This window comes from Oryzias latipes, chromosome 3 (genome assembly GCF_053564925.1).
Source record: "Oryzias latipes strain Hd-rR chromosome 3, Olatipes_Hd-rR_3.1".
In the NCBI taxonomy this organism is placed as follows: Eukaryota; Metazoa; Chordata; class Actinopteri; order Beloniformes; family Adrianichthyidae; genus Oryzias; species Oryzias latipes.
This window is the reverse complement of record NC_136239.1, coordinates 552,464-574,994: the sequence shown is the minus strand read 5'-3', so window position 1 is coordinate 574,994 and position 22,531 is coordinate 552,464. Positions and strand designations below refer to the sequence as shown.

At 35.3% G+C, this 22,531-nt stretch overlaps 1 protein-coding gene across 7 annotated transcripts in view; it reads left to right on the top strand.

Moving 5' to 3' along the window:
• LOC101158923 (multiple epidermal growth factor-like domains protein 11) overlaps positions 1-22,531 on the top strand; it is a 227,473-nt gene that overhangs the window by 116,703 nt on the left and 88,239 nt on the right. For all 7 annotated transcript variants that reach the window (XR_013654747.1, XR_013654745.1, XR_013654746.1 and 4 more), the window contains exon 5: positions 20,456-20,548. Coding sequence is in view for 4 of the 7 variants with exons in the window: in XM_078944099.1 (XP_078800225.1) it covers positions 20,456-20,548 (93 nt within the window). In the remaining 3 variants the exon portion in view is untranslated. The remainder of the gene's footprint in view (positions 1-20,455; positions 20,549-22,531) is intronic.

Below are 22,531 nucleotides of genomic sequence, written 5' to 3'. Positions count from 1 at the left end.
GAAAACATCAGAAAACATCAGCAAACATCAGAAAACATCAGAAAACATCAGCAAACATCAGAAAAACATCAGAAAACACCAGAAAACATCAGTAAACATCAGCAAACATCAGCAAACATCAGAAAACATCAGAAAACATCAGAAAACATCAGAAAACATCAGAAAAACATCAGAAAACATCAGAAAACATCAGCAAACATCAGCAAACATCAGAAAACATCAGAAAACATCAGAAAACATCAGAAAAACATCAGAAAACATCAGAAAACATCAGCAAACATCAGAAAACATCAGAAAACATCAGCAAACATCAGAAAAACATCAGAAAAACATCAGAAAACATCAGAAAACATCAGAAAACATCAGAAAACATCAGAAAACATTAGAAAAAAACAGAAAACATCAGTAAACATCAGAAAACATCAGAAAACATCAGAAAACATCAAAAAACATCAAAAAACATCAGAAAACATCAGCAAACATCAGAAAACACCAGAAAACATCAGAAAACACCAGAAAACATCAGAAAACATCAGAAAACATCAGAAAACACCAGAAAACATCAGAAAACACCAGAAAACATCAGAAAACATCAGAAAACATCAAAAAACATCAGAAAACATCAGAAAACATCAGAAAACATCAGAAAACATCAACAAACATCAGCAAACATCAACAAACATCAGAAAACACCAGAAAACATCAGAAAACACCAGAAAACATCAGTAAACATCAGAAAACATCAGAAAACATCAGAAAACATCAAAAAACATCAGAAAACATCAGAAAACATCAGAAAACATCAGAAAACATCAACAAACATCAGCAAACATCAAAAAACATCAGAAAACATCAGAAAACATCAGAAAACATCAACAAACATCAGCAAACATCAGAAAACATCAGCAAACATCAGAAAAACATCAGAAAACATCAGAAAACATTAGAAAAAAACAGAAAACATCAGAAAAACATCAGAAAACATCAGAAAACATCAGCAAACATCAGAAAACATCAGAAAACATCAGCAAACATCAGAAAAACATCAGAAAACACCAGAAAACATCAGTAAACATCAGCAAACATCAGCAAACATCAGAAAACATCAGAAAACATCAGAAAACATCAGAAAACATCAGAAAAACATCAGAAAACATCAGAAAACATCAGCAAACATCAGCAAACATCAGAAAACATCAGAAAACATCAGAAAACATCAGAAAACATCAGAAAAACATCAGAAAACATCAGAAAACATCAGCAAACATCAGAAAACATCAGAAAACATCAGCAAACATCAGAAAAACATCAGAAAAACATCAGAAAACATCAGAAAACATCAGAAAACATCAGAAAACATCAGAAAACATTAGAAAAAAACAGAAAACATCAGTAAACATCAGAAAACATCAGAAAACATCAGAAAACATCAAAAAACATCAAAAAACATCAGAAAACATCAGCAAACATCAGAAAACATCAGAAAACATCAGAAAACACCAGAAAACATCAGTAAACATCAGAAAACATCAGAAAACATCAGAAAACACCAGAAAACATCAGAAAACATCAGCAAACATCAGAAAACATCAGAAAACATCAGAAAACATCAGAAAACATCAGAAAACATCAACAAACATCAGCAAACATCAACAAACATCAGAAAACACCAGAAAACATCAGAAAACACCAGAAAACATCAGCAAACACCAGAAAACATCAGAAAACATCAGAAAACACCAGAAAAACATCAGAAAACATCAGAAAACACCAGAAAACATCAGCAAACACCAGAAAACATCAGAAAACATCAGAAAACACCAGAAAACATCAGTAAACATCAGAAAACATCAGAAAACATCAGAAAACACCAGAAAACATCAGAAAACATCAGCAAACATCAGAAAAACATCAGAAAACATCAGAAAACACCAGAAAACATCAGTAAACATCAGAAAACATCAGAAAACATCAGAAAACATCAGCAAACATCAGAAAAACATCAGAAAACATCAGAAAACATCAGAAAACATCAGCAAACATCAGAAAACATCAGAAAACATCAGCAAACACCAGAAAACATCAGAAAACATCAGAAAACACCAGAAAACATCAGTAAACATCAGAAAACACCAGAAAACATCAGAAAACATCAGCAAACATCAGAAAACACCAGAAAACATCAGTAAACATCAGAAAACATCAGCAAACATCAGAAAACATCAGAAAACATCAGCAAACATCAGCAAACATCAGAAAACATCAGAAAACATCAGCAAACATCAGAAAACATCAGAAAACATCAGAAAACATCAGAAAAAAACAGCAAACATCAGCAAACATCAGAAAACATCAGCAAACATCAGCAAACATCAGTAAACATCAGAAAACATCAGAAAAACATCAGAAAACATCAGAAAACACCAGAAAACATCAGTAAACATCAGAAAAACATCAGAAAACATCAGAAAACATCAGAAAACATCAGAAAACATCAGAAAACATCAGCAAACATCAGAAAACATCAACAAACATTAGAAAACATCAGAAAAACATCAGAAAACATCAGAAAACATCAGAAAACATCAGAAAAACATCAGAAAACACCAGAAAACATCAGAAAACATCAGAAAACATCAGCAAACATCAGAAAACATCAACAAACATTAGAAAACATCAGAAAAACATCAGAAAACATCAGAAAACATCAGAAAACATCAGAAAACATCAGCAAACATCAGAAAACATCAACAAACATTAGAAAACATCAGAAAACATCAGAAAACACCAGAAAACATCAGTAAACACCAGAAAACATCAGAAAACATCAGAAAACATCAGAAAAACATCAGAAAACATCAGAAAACATCAGAAAACACCAGAAAACATCAGAAAACATCAGCAAACATCAGAAAAACATCAGAAAACATCAGTAAACATCAGAAAACATCAGAAAACATCAGCAAACACCAGAAAACATCAGAAAACACCAGAAAACATCAGTAAACATCAGAAAAACATTAGTAAACATCAGAAAACACCAGAAAACATCAGTAAACATCAGAAAACATCAGAAAACATCAGCAAACACCAGAAAACATCAGAAAACATCAGAAAACACCAGAAAACATCAGAAAAACATCAGAAAACATCAGAAAACATCAGCAAACATCAGAAAACATCAGAAAACATCAGCAAACATCAGAAAACATCAGAAAACATCAGAAAACATCAGAAAACATCAGAAAACGTCAGAAAACGTCAGAAAACATCAGAAAACATCAGTAAACATCAGAAAACATCAGAAAACATCAGAAAACATCAGAAAACGTCAGAAAACACCAGAAAACATCAGAAAACATCAAAAAACATCAGAAAACATCAGAAAACACCAGAAAACATCAGCAAACATCAGAAAACATCAGAAAACATCAGAAAACATCAGAAAACATCAGAAAACGTCAGAAAACGTCAGAAAACATCAGTAAACATCAGAAAACATCAGAAAACATCAGCAAACATCAGAAAACATCAGAAAACATCAGAAAACATCAGAAAACATCAGAAAACGTCAGAAAACACCAGAAAACATCAGAAAACATCAAAAAACATCAGAAAACACCAGAAAACATCAGAAAACATCAGTAAACATCAGAAAACATCAGAAAACATCAGAAAACATCAGAAAACATCAGAAAACGTCAGAAAACACCAGAAAACATCAGAAAACATCAAAAAACATCAGAAAACATCAGTAAACATCAGCAAACATCAGCAAACATCAGAAAACATCAGAAAACATCAGAAAACATCAGCAAACATCAGAAAACATCAGAAAACATCAGAAAACATCAGAAAACATCAGAAAACATCAGAAAACATCAGAAAAACATCAGAAAAACATCAGAAAACATCAGCAAACATCAGAAAACATCAGAAAACATCAGCAAACATCAGAAAACATCAGAAAACATCAGCAAACATCAGAAAACATCAGTAAACATCAGCAAACATCAGCAAACATCAGAAAACATCAGAAAACATCAGAAAACATCAGAAAACATCAGTAAACATCAGTAAACATCAGCAAACATCAGCAAACATCAGAAAACATCAGAAAACATCAGAAAACATCAGCAAACATCAGAAAACATCAGAAAACATCAGAAAACATCAGAAAACATCAGAAAACACCAGAAAACATCAGCAAACACCAGAAAACATCAGAAAACATCAGAAAACATCAGAAAACATCAGAAAACATCAGAAAACATCAGAAAACATCAGAAAACATCAGTAAACATCAGCAAACATCAGCAAACATCAGAAAACATCAGAAAACATCAGAAAACATCAGCAAACATCAGAAAACATCAGAAAACATCAGAAAACATCAGAAAACATCAGAAAACACCAGAAAACATCAGCAAACACCAGAAAACATCAGAAAACATCAGAAAACACCAGAAAACATCAGCAAACATCAGCAAACATCAGAAAACATCAGAAAACATCAGAAAACACCAGAAAACATCAGCAAACATCAGAAAAACATCAGAAAACATCAGAAAAACATCAGAAAACATCAGCAAACATCAGCAAACATCAGAAAACATCAGAAAACATCAGCAAACATCAGAAAACATCAGAAAACATCAGAAAACACCAGAAAACATCAGCAAACACCAGAAAACATCAGCAAACATCAGCAAACATCAGAAAACATCAGAAAACATCAGAAAACACCAGAAAACATCAGCAAACATCAGAAAAACATCAGAAAACATCAGAAAAACATCAGAAAACATCAGCAAACATCAGCAAACATCAGAAAACATCAGAAAACATCAGCAAACACCAGAAAACATCAGAAAACATCAGAAAAACATCAGAAAACATCAGCAAACATCAGAAAACATCAACAAACATTAGAAAACATCAGAAAAACATCAGAAAACATCAGAAAAACATCAGAAAACATCAGAAAACACCAGAAAACATCAGTAAACATCAGAAAAACATCAGAAAACATCAGAAAACATCAGAAAACATCAGAAAACATCAGAAAACATCAGCAAACATCAGAAAACATCAGAAAACATCAGAAAACATCAGCAAACATCAGAAAACATCAACAAACATTAGAAAACATCAGAAAACATCAGAAAACACCAGAAAACATCAGTAAACACCAGAAAACATCAGAAAACATCAGAAAACATCAGAAAAACATCAGAAAACATCAGAAAACATCAGAAAACACCAGAAAACATCAGAAAACATCAGCAAACATCAGAAAAACATCAGAAAACATCAGTAAACATCAGTAAACATCAGAAAACATCAGAAAACATCAGCAAACACCAGAAAACATCAGAAAACACCAGAAAACATCAGTAAACATCAGAAAAACATTAGTAAACATCAGAAAACACCAGAAAACATCAGTAAACATCAGAAAACATCAGAAAACATCAGCAAACACCAGAAAACATCAGAAAACATCAGAAAACACCAGAAAACATCAGAAAAACATCAGAAAACATCAGAAAACATCAGCAAACATCAGAAAACATCAGAAAACACCAGAAAAACATCAGAAAACATCAGCAAACATCAGCAAACATCAGAAAACATCAGAAAACATCAGCAAACATCAGAAAACATCAGAAAACATCAGAAAACATCAGAAAACATCAGCAAACATCAGAAAACATCAGAAAACATCAGAAAACATCAAAAAACATCAGAAAACATCAGAAAACATCAGAAAAACATCAGAAAACATCAGAAAACATCAGAAAACATCAGAAAACATCAGCAAACACCAGAAAACATCAGAAAACATCAGAAAACATCAAAAAACATCAGAAAACATCAGAAAACATCAGAAAACATCAGAAAACATCAGAAAACGTCAGAAAACACCAGAAAACATCAGTAAACATCAGAAAACATCAGAAAACATCAGAAAACATCAGAAAACATCAGAAAACATCAGAAAACGTCAGAAAACGTCAGAAAACATCAGTAAACATCAGCAAACATCAGCAAACATCAGAAAACATCAGAAAACATCAGCAAACATCAGAAAACATCAGAAAACATCAGAAAACATCAAAAAACATCAGAAAACATCAGAAAACATCAGAAAACGTCAGAAAACATCAGAAAACGTCAGAAAACGTCAGAAAACATCAGAAAACACCAGAAAACATCAAAAAACATCAGAAAACATCAGAAAACACCAGAAAACACCAGAAAACATCAGTAAACATCAGCAAACATCAGAAAACATCAGAAAACATCAGCAAACATCAGCAAACATCAGAAAACATCAGAAAACATCAGCAAACATCAGAAAACATCAGAAAACATCAGAAAACATCAAAAAACATCAGTAAACATCAGAAAACATCAGAAAACATCAGAAAACATCAGAAAACATCAGAAAACATCAGAAAACGTCAGAAAACGTCAGAAAACATCAGTAAACATCAGAAAACATCAGAAAACATCAGCAAACATCAGAAAACATCAGAAAACATCAGAAAACATCAGAAAACATCAGAAAACGTCAGAAAACACCAGAAAACATCAGAAAACATCAAAAAACATCAGAAAACACCAGAAAACATCAGAAAACATCAGTAAACATCAGAAAACATCAGAAAACATCAGAAAACATCAGAAAACATCAGAAAACGTCAGAAAACGTCAGAAAACATCAGAAAACACCAGAAAACATCAAAAAACATCAGAAAACATCAGAAAACACCAGAAAACACCAGAAAACATCAGTAAACATCAGCAAACATCAGAAAACATCAGAAAACATCAGAAAACGTCAGAAAACGTCAGAAAACATCAGAAAACACCAGAAAACATCAAAAAACATCAGAAAACATCAGAAAACACCAGAAAACACCAGAAAACATCAGTAAACATCAGCAAACATCAGAAAACATCAGAAAACATCAGCAAACATCAGCAAACATCAGAAAACATCAGAAAACATCAGCAAACATCAGAAAACATCAGAAAACATCAGAAAACATCAAAAAACATCAGAAAACATCAGAAAACATCAGAAAACATCAGAAAACATCAGAAAACGTCAGAAAACACCAGAAAACATCAGTAAACATCAGAAAACATCAGAAAACATCAGAAAACATCAGAAAACATCAGAAAACATCAGAAAACGTCAGAAAACGTCAGAAAACATCAGTAAACATCAGAAAACATCAGAAAACATCAGCAAACATCAGAAAACATCAGAAAACATCAGAAAACATCAGAAAACGTCAGAAAACGTCAGAAAACACCAGAAAACATCAGAAAACATCAAAAAACATCAGAAAACACCAGAAAACATCAGAAAACATCAGTAAACATCAGAAAACATCAGAAAACATCAGAAAACATCAGAAAACATCAGAAAACGTCAGAAAACGTCAGAAAACATCAGAAAACACCAGAAAACATCAAAAAACATCAGAAAACATCAGAAAACACCAGAAAACACCAGAAAACATCAGTAAACATCAGCAAACATCAGAAAACATCAGAAAACATCAGCAAACATCAGGAAACATCAGAAAACATCAGAAAACATCAGAAAACATCAGAAAACATCAGAAAAACATCAGAAAACATCAGAAAACATCAGAAAACATCAGAAAACATCAGAAAACATCAGCAAACATCAGAAAACATCAGCAAACATCAGAAAACATCAGAAAACATCAGAAAACATCAAAAAACATCAGAAAACATCAGAAAACATCAGAAAAACATCAGAAAACATCAGAAAACATCAACAAACATCAGAAAACACCAGAAAACATCAGAAAACATCAGAAAACACCAGAAAACATCAGTAAACATCAGAAAACATCAGAAAACATCAGAAAACACCAGAAAACATCAGAAAACATCAGAAAAACATCAGAAAACATCAGAAAACATCAGAAAAACATCAGAAAACATCAGAAAACATCAGAAAACACCAGAAAACATCAGAAAACATCAGAAAACATCAGAAAACATCAGAAAACATCAGAAAACACCAGAAAACATCAGTAAACATCAGCAAACATCAGAAAACATCAGAAAACACCAGAAAACATCAGTAAACATCAGAAAACATCAGAAAACATCAAAAAACATCAGAAAACATCAGAAAACATCAGAAAACATCAGAAAACATCAACAAACATCAGCAAACATCAAAAAACATCAGAAAACATCAGAAAACATCAGAAAACATCAACAAACATCAGCAAACATCAGAAAACATCAGCAAACATCAGAAAAACATCAGAAAACATCAGAAAACATTAGAAAAAAACAGAAAACATCAGAAAAACATCAGAAAACATCAGAAAACATCAGCAAACATCAGAAAAACATCAGAAAACATCAGAAAACATTAGAAAAAAACAGAAAACATCAGCAAACATCAGAAAACATCAGAAAACATCAGCAAACATCAGAAAAACATCAGAAAACACCAGAAAACATCAGTAAACATCAGCAAACATCAGCAAACATCAGAAAACATCAGAAAACATCAGAAAACATCAGAAAAACATCAGAAAACATCAGAAAACATCAGCAAACATCAGCAAACATCAGAAAACATCAGAAAACATCAGAAAACATCAGAAAAACATCAGAAAACATCAGAAAACATCAGCAAACATCAGAAAACATCAGAAAACATCAGAAAACATCAGAAAACATTAGAAAAAAACAGAAAACATCAGTAAACATCAGAAAACATCAGAAAACATCAGAAAACATCAAAAAACATCAAAAAACATCAGAAAAAAACAGAAAACATCAGTAAACATCAGAAAACATCAGAAAACATCAGAAAACATCAAAAAACATCAAAAAACATCAGAAAACATCAGCAAACATCAGAAAACACCAGAAAACATCAGAAAACATCAGAAAACATCAGAAAACACCAGAAAACATCAGAAAACACCAGAAAACATCAGAAAACATCAGAAAACATCAAAAAACATCAGAAAACATCAGAAAACATCAGAAAACATCAGAAAACATCAGAAAAACATCAGAAAACATCAGAAAACATCAGAAAACATCAGCAAACATCAGAAAACATCAGAAAACATCAGCAAACACCAGAAAACATCAGAAAACATCAGAAAACACCAGAAAACATCAGTAAACATCAGAAAACACCAGAAAACATCAGAAAACATCAGCAAACATCAGAAAACACCAGAAAACATCAGTAAACATCAGAAAACATCAGCAAACATCAGAAAACATCAGAAAACATCAGCAAACATCAGAAAACATCAGAAAACACCAGAAAACATCAGCAAACACCAGAAAACATCAGAAAACATCAGAAAACATCAGAAAACACCAGAAAACATCAGAAAACATCAGAAAACACCAGAAAACATCAGAAAACATCAGAAAACATCAGCAAACATCAGAAAACATCAACAAACATTAGAAAACATCAGAAAACATCAGAAAAAAACAGCAAACATCAGCAAACATCAGCAAACATCAGTAAACATCAGAAAACATCAGAAAAACATCAGAAAACATCAGAAAACACCAGAAAACATCAGTAAACATCAGAAAAACATCAGAAAACATCAGAAAACATCAGAAAACATCAGAAAACATCAGAAAACATCAGTAAACATCAGTAAACATCAGAAAACATCAGCAAACATCAGAAAACATCAACAAACATCAGAAAACACCAGAAAACATCAGCAAACACCAGAAAACATCAGAAAACATCAGAAAACATCAGAAAACACCAGAAAACATCAGAAAACATCAGAAAACACCAGAAAACATCAGAAAACATCAGAAAACATCAGCAAACATCAGAAAACATCAACAAACATCAGAAAACACCAGAAAACATCAGCAAACACCAGAAAACATCAGAAAACATCAGAAAACATCAGAAAACACCAGAAAACATCAGAAAACATCAGAAAACACCAGAAAACATCAGAAAACATCAGAAAACATCAGCAAACATCAGAAAACATCAACAAACATTAGAAAACATCAGAAAACATCAGAAAAAAACAGCAAACATCAGCAAACATCAGCAAACATCAGTAAACATCAGAAAACATCAGAAAAACATCAGAAAACATCAGAAAACACCAGAAAACATCAGAAAACATCAGAAAACATCAGCAAACATCAGAAAACATCAACAAACATTAGAAAACATCAGAAAACATCAGAAAAAAACAGCAAACATCAGCAAACATCAGCAAACATCAGTAAACATCAGAAAACATCAGAAAAACATCAGAAAACATCAGAAAACACCAGAAAACATCAGTAAACATCAGAAAAACATCAGAAAACATCAGAAAACACCAGAAAACATCAGCAAACACCAGAAAACATCAAAAAACATCAGAAAACACCAGAAAACATCAGTAAACATCAGAAAAACATCAGAAAAACATCAGAAAACATCAAAAAAACATCAGAAAACATCAGAAAACATCAGAAAACATCAGAAAACATCAGAAAACATCAGCAAACATCAGAAAACATCAACAAACATTAGAAAACATCAGAAAAACATCAGAAAACATCAGAAAACATCAGAAAACATCAGAAAACATCAGCAAACATCAGAAAACATCAACAAACATTAGAAAACATCAGAAAACATCAGAAAACACCAGAAAACATCAGTAAACACCAGAAAACATCAGAAAACATCAGAAAACATCAGAAAAACATCAGAAAACATCAGAAAACATCAGAAAACACCAGAAAACATCAGTAAACATCAGAAAACACCAGAAAACATCAGTAAACATCAGAAAAACATCAGAAAACATCAGAAAACATCAGAAAACATCAGAAAACATCAGAAAACATCAGCAAACATCAGAAAACATCAACAAACATTAGAAAACATCAGAAAAACATCAGAAAACATCAGAAAACATCAGAAAACATCAGAAAAACATCAGAAAACACCAGAAAACATCAGAAAACATCAGAAAACATCAGCAAACATCAGAAAACATCAACAAACATTAGAAAACATCAGAAAAACATCAGAAAACATCAGAAAAACATCAGAAAACATCAGAAAACACCAGAAAACATCAGTAAACATCAGAAAAACATCAGAAAACATCAGAAAACATCAGAAAACATCAGAAAACATCAGAAAACATCAGCAAACATCAGAAAACATCAACAAACATTAGAAAACATCAGAAAAACATCAGAAAACATCAGAAAACATCAGAAAACATCAGAAAACATCAGCAAACATCAGAAAACATCAACAAACATTAGAAAACATCAGAAAACATCAGAAAACACCAGAAAACATCAGTAAACACCAGAAAACATCAGAAAACATCAGAAAACATCAGAAAAACATCAGAAAACATCAGAAAACATCAGAAAACACCAGAAAACATCAGAAAACATCAGAAAACATCAGAAAACGTCAGAAAACGTCAGAAAACATCAGTAAACATCAGAAAACATCAGAAAACATCAGCAAACATCAGAAAACATCAGAAAACATCAGAAAACATCAGAAAACATCAGAAAACGTCAGAAAACACCAGAAAACATCAGAAAACATCAAAAAACATCAGAAAACACCAGAAAACATCAGAAAACATCAGAAAACACCAGAAAACATCAGAAAACATCAGAAAACATCAACAAACATCAGAAAACATCAGCAAACATCAGCAAACATCAGAAAACATCAGAAAACATCAGAAAACATCAGAAAACATCAGAAAACATCAGAAAACACCAGAAAACATCAGCAAACACCAGAAAACATCAGAAAACATCAGAAAACACCAGAAAACATCAGCAAACATCAGCAAACATCAGAAAACATCAGAAAACATCAGAAAACACCAGAAAACATCAGCAAACATCAGAAAAACATCAGAAAACATCAGAAAAACATCAGAAAACATCAGCAAACATCAGCAAACATCAGAAAACATCAGAAAACATCAGCAAACACCAGAAAACATCAGAAAACATCAGAAAACATCAGAAAACATCAGAAAACATCAGCAAACATCAGAAAACATCAGAAAACACCAGAAAACATCAGCAAACACCAGAAAACATCAAAAAACATCAGAAAACACCAGAAAACATCAGTAAACATCAGAAAAACATCAGAAAAACATCAGAAAACATCAAAAAAACATCAGAAAACATCAGAAAACATCAGAAAACATCAGAAAACATCAGAAAACATCAGCAAACATCAGAAAACATCAACAAACATTAGAAAACATCAGAAAAACATCAGAAAACATCAGAAAACATCAGAAAACATCAGAAAACATCAGCAAACATCAGAAAACATCAACAAACATTAGAAAACATCAGAAAACATCAGAAAACACCAGAAAACATCAGAAAAACACCAGAAAACACCAGAAAACATCAGAAAACATTAGAAAACACCAGAAAACATCAGAAAACATCAGAAAACATCAGAAAACATCAGAAAACATCAGAAAACATCAGAAAACATCAGAAAACATCAGCAAACACCAGAAAACATCAGAAAACACCAGAAAACATCAGTAAACATCAGAAAACATCAGAAAACATCAGAAAAACATCAGAAAACATCAGAAAACATCAGCAAACATCAGAAAACATCAGAAAACATCAGAAAACATCAGAAAACGTCAGAAAACATCAGAAAACACCAGAAAACATCAAAAAACATCAGAAAACATCAGAAAACACCAGAAAACACCAGAAAACATCAGTAAACATCAGAAAACATCAGAAAACATCAGAAAACATCAGAAAACATCAGAAAACATCAGAAAACATCAGAAAACATCAGCAAACATCAGAAAACATCAGAAAACACCAGAAAACATCAGAAAACATCAGAAAACATCAGAAAACACCAGAAAACATCAGCAAACATCAGAAAAAAACAGCAAACATCAGAAAAAAACAGAAAACATCATAAAACATCAGCAAACATCAGTAAACATCAGAAAACATCAGAAAACATCAGAAAACATCAGAAAACACCAGAAAACATCAAAAAACATCAGAAAACATCAGAAAACATCAGAAAAACATCAGAAAACATCAGAAAACATCAACAAACATCAGCAAACATCAGCAAACATCAGAAAACATCAGAAAACATCAGAAAACATCAAAAAACATCAGAAAACATCAGAAAACATCAGAAAAACATCAGAAAACATCAGAAAACATCAGAAAAACATCAGAAAACATCAGAAAACATCAACAAACATCAGCAAACACCAGAAAAACACCAGAAAACATCAGAAAACACCAGAAAACATCAGTAAACATCAGAAAACATCAGAAAACATCAGAAAACACCAGAAAACATCAGAAAACATCAGAAAAACATCAGAAAACATCAGAAAACATCAGAAAACACCAGAAAACATCAGAAAACACCAGAAAACATCAGAAAACATCAAAAAACATCAGCAAACATCAGAAAACATCAGAAAACATCAGAAAACATCAGAAAACAACAGAAAACATCAGAAAACACCAGAAAACATCAGAAAACATCAAAAAACACCAGAAAACATCAGAAAACATCAGAAAACATCAGAAAACATCAGAAAAACATCAGAAAACATCAGAAAACATCAACAAACATCAGCAAACACCAGAAAAACACCAGAAAACATCAGAAAACATCAGAAAACATCAGAAAACACCAGAAAACATCAGAAAACATCAGAAAAACATCAGAAAACATCAGAAAACATCAGAAAACACCAGAAAACATCAGAAAACACCAGAAAACATCAGAAAACATCAGAAAACATCAGAAAAACATCAGAAAACATCAGAAAACATCAGAAAACACCAGAAAACATCAGAAAACATCAGAAAACATCAGAAAACATCAGTAAACATCAGAAAACATCAACAAACATCAGCAAACATCAAAAAACATCAGAAAACATCAGAAAACATCAGAAAACATCAACAAACATCAGCAAACATCAGAAAACATCAGAAAACATCAGCAAACACCAGAAAACATCAGAAAACATCAGAAAACATCAGAAAACATCAGTAAACATCAGCAAACATCAGAAAAACATCAGAAAACATCAGAAAACACCAGAAAACATCAGTAAACACCAGAAAACACCAGAAAACATCAGAAAACATTAGAAAAAAACAGAAAACATCAGTAAACATCAGCAAACATCAGAAAACATCAGAAAACATCAGAAAACATCAGAAAACATCAGAAAACGTCAGAAAACATCAGAAAAACATCAGAAAACATCAGAAAACATCAAAAAACATCAGAAAACATCAGAAAACATCAGCAAACATCAGCAAACATCAACAAACATCAGTAAACATCAGAAAACATCAGAAAACACCAGAAAACATCAGTAAACATCAGCAAACATCAGCAAACATCAGAAAACATCAGAAAACATCAAAAAACATCAGAAAACATCAGAAAACATCAGAAAACATCAGAAAACATCAACAAACATCAGCAAACATCAAAAAACATCAGAAAACATCAGAAAACATCAGAAAACATCAACAAACATCAGCAAACATCAGAAAACATCAGCAAACATCAGAAAAACATCAGAAAACATCAGAAAACATTAGAAAAAAACAGAAAACATCAGTAAACATCAGAAAACATCAGAAAACATCAGAAAAACATCAGAAAACATCAGAAAACATCAGAAAACATCAGAAAACATCAGCAAACATCAGAAAAACATCAGAAAAACATCAGAAAACATCAGAAAACATCAGAAAACATCAGAAAACACCAGAAAACATCAGCAAACATCAGCAAACATCAGCAAACATCAGAAAACATCAGAAAACACCAGAAAACATCAGTAAACATCAGCAAACATCAGCAAACATCAGAAAACATCAGAAAACATCAAAAAACATCAGAAAACATCAACAAACATCAGCAAACATCAGAAAACATCAGAAAACATTAGAAAAAAACAGAAAACATCAGTAAACATCAGAAAACATCAGAAAACATCAGAAAACATCAAAAAACATCAAAAAACATCAGAAAACATCAGCAAACATCAGAAAACACCAGAAAACATCAGAAAACACCAGAAAACATCAGAAAACATCAGAAAACATCAAAAAACATCAGAAAACATCAGAAAACATCAGAAAACATCAGAAAACATCAACAAACATCAGCAAACATCAACAAACATCAGAAAACATCAGCAAACACCAGAAAACATCAGAAAACATCAGAAAACATCAGAAAACATCAGCAAACATCAGAAAACATCAGCAAACACCAGAAAACATCAGCAAACACCAGAAAACATCAGAAAACATCAGAAAACATCAGAAAACATCAGCAAACATCAGAAAACATCAGAAAACATCAGCAAACACCAGAAAACATCAGAAAACATCAGAAAACACCAGAAAACATCAGTAAACATCAGAAAACACCAGAAAACATCAGAAAACATCAGCAAACATCAGAAAACATCAGAAAACACCAGAAAACATCAGAAAACATCAGCAAACATCAGAAAAACATCAGAAAACATCAGAAAACACCAGAAAACATCAGTAAACATCAGAAAACATCAGAAAACATCAGAAAACATCAGCAAACATCAGAAAAACATCAGAAAACATCAGAAAACATCAGAAAACATCAGCAAACATCAGAAAACATCAGAAAACATCAGCAAACACCAGAAAACATCAGAAAACATCAGAAAACACCAGAAAACATCAGTAAACATCAGAAAACACCAGAAAACATCAGAAAACATCAGCAAACATCAGCAAACATCAGAAAACATCAGAAAACATCAGAAAACATCAGCAAACATCAGAAAACATCAGAAAACACCAGAAAACATCAGTAAACATCAGAAAACACCAGAAAACATCAGAAAACATCAGCAAACATCAGCAAACATCAGCAAACATCAGAAAACACCAGAAAACATCAGAAAACATCAGAAAACACCAGAAAACATCAGAAAACATCAGAAAACATCAGAAAACATCAGAAAACACCAGAAAACATCAGCAAACACCAGAAAACATCAGAAAACATCAGAAAACATCAGAAAACATCAGAAAACACCAGAAAACATCAGAAAACATCAGAAAACATCAGCAAACATCAGAAAACATCAGCAAACATCAGAAAACATCAGAAAACATCAGAAAACATCAGAAAAAAACAGCAAACATCAGCAAACATCAGCAAACTCTTGCTTGCTTCTTCTCAGGACAAATGTTGTCCACCAGTTCCATCATACGGACTTTAGTTCATTTACCAGTAATGAGCGGTGCTACCTCACTGTTCACTCTAGTGGTGTTTTCCTTTTACTAAAGACCCGTTCACACAGGGACGAATTTCGTGCGCGATATTCGCCGACGTTTAACGGTTCGTGACTAAACATAGGGCACCAATGTGAGTGTGCACACCGACGCGAAAAAACGCCACGCGTCAAAGCGTCACTTTTTAAAAAACACTTCGGGTTCGTTTTTTTGGTTTGACGCGCCGCGTCAAAAACTATACGACCAATGAGAATGGCGCTTTTGCACACGTGTCTGGAGCTTCTGAAGTTACAGTAAAACACAACTTGGGGGCGCTCAAACACAAAACTGCCTTTCTGAGCACACATACCAGCGAAGAAGATAGACGCCAAGTAGCGTCTACACTGCCGCGAAGAAATAATGACGGACATTCTAAAATATCCCCGAAAACGCTCATGATACATTTTGAGCTATTGTACCAGTCGATAAAACTCCCCATGTTCTTCTCTTCTCGTAACTATGGGATGTACCCAAAAGCGACGTCTTTTCCGGCGTCTTTCATTATTCAACAGAACAATAATTTCTCCATCGCTGGAACTGGAGCTACTGTTGCTGGAAATATTCATGTTTTCTTTGTTTGATTCTGACAAGCGCGTAAATACTTGCTCTCTTCTTCTGAGTGAAAAGCAACTGTAAGAAGCGTAAAGTTGTGCAGCGCCACCTTGTGTACAGGAGTATTTCTGTTTAGATTAAGCGCCATCTAATGTCAGGGAATGAAATTGCATGTTCGGTCGGCTCATCGTCAGCGAAAATCGCCTGGGTGTGAACACAAAAAACGTGTCGAAAAACGGCTGGCGAATATTCGTCCCGGTGTGTACGGGCCTTAAGGGTTCTTTTTGAACAAGTCACTGCTCTGCCATTAAAACATTTTCCAGGTTTCTTTTTTCTGCATCATTCTTTGCTGTTAGCTGGCCGTTGTTTTCATGTCTGGTCTGGCAGCGGTTCCTTTAAAACAGCCGCAGTCTCAGGATATAGGCAGACAGCTGTTTTGCATTTTACTAAAATATACTTCATTTTCCACTTGTTCTGGAAGCTGTGGCCCTCACCGTCAACCTTCCTTACTTATTATTTACAGTCAACATTTAAGAAATGAGTCAGAAAATGTCCCTGAAGATTCCCACGACGGCATTACTGAAGGAGTCATGACTAGGAGGCGAAGCAGACCCAAATGCTGGAACCAAGAAGGAAAACACAGGTAAGTTAGATGGTAAGTAATTGATTTTATTTTGTAGCCTGGTTTGGAGAAATGACGTGGCTGGAGGTCCTGGCGTGATTAGGTTTTCTTGGCGAAGCAGGAGATCTTGGCAATGGAGGAATTCGTGGCTTGACTTGAGGACTTGACGTAAACGGGACTCGTAGCGAGGCTGGTTCTCAGGATTCTCAGGAACATAGCGGCTGCTCGTGGAGACATCTGACTCAGGTGACTACTTGTGAATGAATGTCCTGAGGCAGGAGAGCAAAAGTTAGCAAGAGGCAAAAACCATGGAAGCAAGACATTAGCACAGTAGACCAGATTAAGCACCATAAGGGGCAACAAACTGGCGATGAATGCTGGTAAATAATCCTCTTAAGTAGAGCTGGCAGGTGATGAGGTAAGTGGTCAAAGGTGGGATGAGTCAGGAGCAGAGCAGAGAGTGGGACGAGAGACTGACAGAGGCACCATGACAAGAGGTTTGCAACGATTTAGAAAGTAATTCAGATAATCACAATCAAGAAAACCTCAGTTTTTAGAAAGTTCTGGGGGCTGCATAGTATTGATTTAAAGACATGAGCCTGTGGAGATAAATTGATTTGAACAAAAAAACTGTATCCATAATTTGAAAAAAACAGTAGAGTCATTGTTTTTGCTTTTTGTTTTAATTAGACGCCTGGCATTCATCAAGCTGGACATCTGTGATTTTAATATTTAAAAATTGCCATTAAACGTCCACTCAAACCACTTTAAAGCGACCTCTTACAAACTCTGCTGCAGCTGGTGGGCCCACAGGGGATCAATCCAAGGGCTTCCTTTTGGGCTGGGCTCGAGGATGGCCCATCCTGAGAGCCCTGGCTGTCAAGTCCTAGGCCTGATTTTAGAATGTGGCCCCGTGATGTGAATCCAAATGTTACTGTCAACTGTGTCCTGTTTAGGCTGATCTGTGTGAATGGAGCCTCACTGAGGGCCGTCTGGACCCTCTATACCCAAATCAGGACCTTTGTCCACACAGCGGCAGAAACTTGGACCTGGTCCCAGTGCATGTTGGACACATGGTCATGAGTTCTGGGTCATGACAAAAAGAAGCAGTCCCAAATCAGCGGCTGATTTTCCTCTGCACAGTGGCTGGTTGGTCAGAGGTTAGGTGAGGAGTTGGATCACTCTGAGGGAGCTCAAAGTAGAGCCGCTGCTGCTCCGAATGCAGAAGAGCCAGCGGCGGTCGCTCAGGCATCAGGTCTGGATGCCTCCCTGGGGAGGTGTACTGAGCCTGCTCCACTGATGACCCGGACATTCCTGCAGAAAATCTGTGTGTGAGGGGATCATGGTGATTTCTTTCCTCTGTTATTGTTCTTTGAAGACATGGGGCTATTTGAGAGACTCTGTATGTTGGTTCTTAATTAGAGTTTTGCTTATCTAAGTCAAACCATCACCACACAGTTCTGTGGTGTGATCCATTTCAGATGTTTTTCTATGAAAGGAGATCTTAAGGATGTTGTCCACCGGCATTCAGGGCAGCTCTCGGTTTGGTTGGATGTTGAAGGGACATGCAGGGACGGCCTGTTTCATCCAGCAGTCTCCTCTCTAATCTGGTTTGTGTTGCTGACCTCTTTGCCCTCATTTTCACTGCAGCCGGCTTCAGGGCTCTGACCTGTAGGTGATGACAAAGCAAAGGCTTCATGCAAACACAGCATGGCTCTTTATCTGTGACAGAGCTTCAACCTGCTTCAGTCGTGCCATCATGAAATATGATGCCACTTGGGAAAATCTTGATACGCATTTCTTTCTATTTTGTTTGCCATAGAACGTCTTCCTCACAGGTTTCTTCCCAGCAGCTTCTTTGCATATCAACACAGTGTTTTGTTTTCAGATCAGGGAATGAATAAAGGTTTTTTCTTGATAGTCTGGTCTCTGCCTTTCTGATGTGTTCATGTGTCAAACAGGTATCTGTTTAAGCTGTTGAACTTCATAGTAAGACTGAGATAAGCAGCTTTAAAGTCATTTATTCAACACATCAGAGCTGAAATGTTGTCTCTAGCTAAGTGGAAGGCTAAAAAAACCCAACTCTTTAACCTCAGCAAAGGTCCTTCTCATTTAAACGGCTGGAGTGGACGCTCAGCATGTGCAGTCAACACGGCCGAAACAAATAAGGAAAACTTCTGAGCAGGAATTCCACCTTCATTGGATGCGTTTGTGTTCACTTACGAAGATTTCTGACAGAATCCATCATTTAATGAAGTCTTCAACCAAAGATGCTGATGGCCTGAAGATCACACAACCAACAACTGTCTGTAGCAAGACATCAGACTGAAGGGTCTGGTGTCTTTGTCTGTGTTTGTGTGTGTCTGTTTGTGTCTGTGTGTGTGTGTGGCGTTGTGTGTGTGTGTCTGTGTGTGTGTGTGGCGTTGTGTGTGTGTGTCTGTGTGTGTGGGGGGGTCGTGTGTTTATTTCTGTGTGTGTTTGTGTGTGAGAGGGTGTGTGGCGTTGTGTGTGTGTCTGTGTGTGTGGGGGGGTTGTGTGTGTGTCTGTGTGTGTGGGAGGGTCGTGTGTTTATTTCTGTGTGTGTTTGTGTGTGTGTGTGGGGGGGGCATTGTGTGTGTTTGTGTGTGTGTGGGGCGTTTTGTGTGTGTGGGGGGGGAGCGTTGTGTGTTTTTGTGTGTTTGGGATTTGTGTTTGTTTTGTTCAAATCAAATAACATTTCATGTCATTCAATCAAATCAAATCAAATGTGTCTGATTTCTGCTGTGGCTGCTTTAGTCTTCCGTCCAGAACCCACCTGGACTGCTCCTCAGCGTTCCTGCTTCACATCCATGTCGTCTTTTTCGTCCACAGCCTTGTGCACTGAGGAGTGTGTGCACGGACGGTGCGTGTCTCCTGAGACCTGCCAGTGTGAACCTGGCTGGGGAGGACTTGACTGCTCCAGTGGTGAGTACTGGTTTCTCTGAAGGACACTGGAGGTCGACTGCCTCCAGGGCAGCTTGAGGTGTCAGAGACTTGTGATGTCCTCAGGAATCTCCAGGTCCAGAAGAACTTTTACTGAATACAGAGTCAGAGACCGATCTTCACCAGGTTTCCATCCACTCTGCATAGGTTTGTGTATCTGTACAGGTTAATCCCATTACATTTCCAATGGTATCAGGAACAGCAACTGCAGAGAGAAGATATGTAATAGATGTTTACTGGAGGAAAGAGCCTTTATTGCTTTAAAAAAAAACACATGAAGAATTTCTAACTTATATGTGACTTTGCTGCTAAACGACTCCTTTGACTTTTCAAAGCTGGATTTCTGGCAGTGACAAAGGATGTGGATACCAGGCTGCAGTGGATGCAGTTTATTTGGAAAGGTTTCCATTTTTGTCTGAATGCAGGGAGAGTTGTTTGTGTACTGAGGACATCCAAATGTCAGGGGGGTGTTTCATGGAATCTTTTATTTTAAGCCAAAGATAAGCAACAACAGTTGTGATTTGGGACAGTACAACACAACTTCCTCTGCTCGCCTGTGTTGTGTTGTTCCTTGTAGACTGTTGTGATCAGTTGTGAGGTTGGACTGTATCGATGCAGAGGAGGAACAGCCAAAGCTTTGACTGCTACAGCGCTGAGGGGGGAAGGCAGCAGCACATACACCTGAGGATACGATTAGAGCTTTGTTGTCATGGTAACAAATCCTATGAAAAAGGGCCTCCAAAAATGTTCTGTTTGTAAAACTTATGACTAAAATAATGAATAAAAATGCACAAAAAGCGGATTATTCTGTCACTAAAAACAGGAGATTAAAATTAGGTTGTTATGAGATAAGAATGCATTATTCATTAAAAGAACAGTATACATAATGAATATGTATGAGAATGTGTTAAAATCTGAAAATAATAATAATAAATATAAAAGAAAACAATACATGAACTTATTACTATGAATTTAATCTCTCGTAATGTAGACTAGCATTGGTTTAACTTGGAGTTAGTTTGGAGTCTAACTTATCTGCTGCTTCCAGGCAGATGAGTAAAGTAATAGGACGTGATTTTTATTCCCGTGTTACTCTGCACGGCTGCTTGTCAAAGCCCAGCAAACCTTTGAGGAGTCCTTTCACAGTGAGCCGTCAAACCGGTGGCTGCTGCTCACACTGAGAGCAGAAGAAGGCTCTTTTGACACTAGGCCACTCATTTTCTCTTGAATTCATAACTCTGCACCCACAGGATTTGCAATAGCTGGGCTAAATGTTACGTTGCATTGCATTCAGTCAGCGGATCCTTTTATCTAAAGCATGTTGTAAGTGGGGAACCTCTGGGAATCGATGCGGGACTCTGCACGTTGCCCAAGGTCGCTTTCACATGGGAAGAGGGGAAACTACCAACAACCTTAAGTTGAGACGACAACCAGTCTACATCCACAAATCCCATGATGCATTTCTCATTTTGTTCTATCCTGTCTTTTAGATTTACCAGTATTTGCCTGAGTTCTTTATACGGTGATGATGTGATGGTTTTTCATGGCCGTTTGGATGCGTTCTGTTACTCCTGTGACGTATGGCAATCTGACCATTCCTTTGTCTTCTGTCTTCTTTGTCTGTTTCACCTTCCTTGTATGTTCTCTTCCCCAACAGTTTTTGTCCCTTTTTATGGCCCATTGAGGATACTGGCACTTGGTTAAAGGATTTTTGATGTGATTCTTCTCTTCTTTTTTGCCCTCCCCATCCGTTATCAGTTCTTACTACAGACATTTTGTGAGTGGCAGGGTGTCCATGATAAATATTGGTCTGTGTGAGTCGGTTTCCTGTTCACTTTTATTCTTTTCCATTGACGTCTCACAAAGTGTCAATCACTTCATTGCTCACATTCCTACAACACTGTGTAGAAGTTTAATACCTGCAGAAATGACTCATGAGTTTCGAAGGTGTTGGTCAGCAGAGCT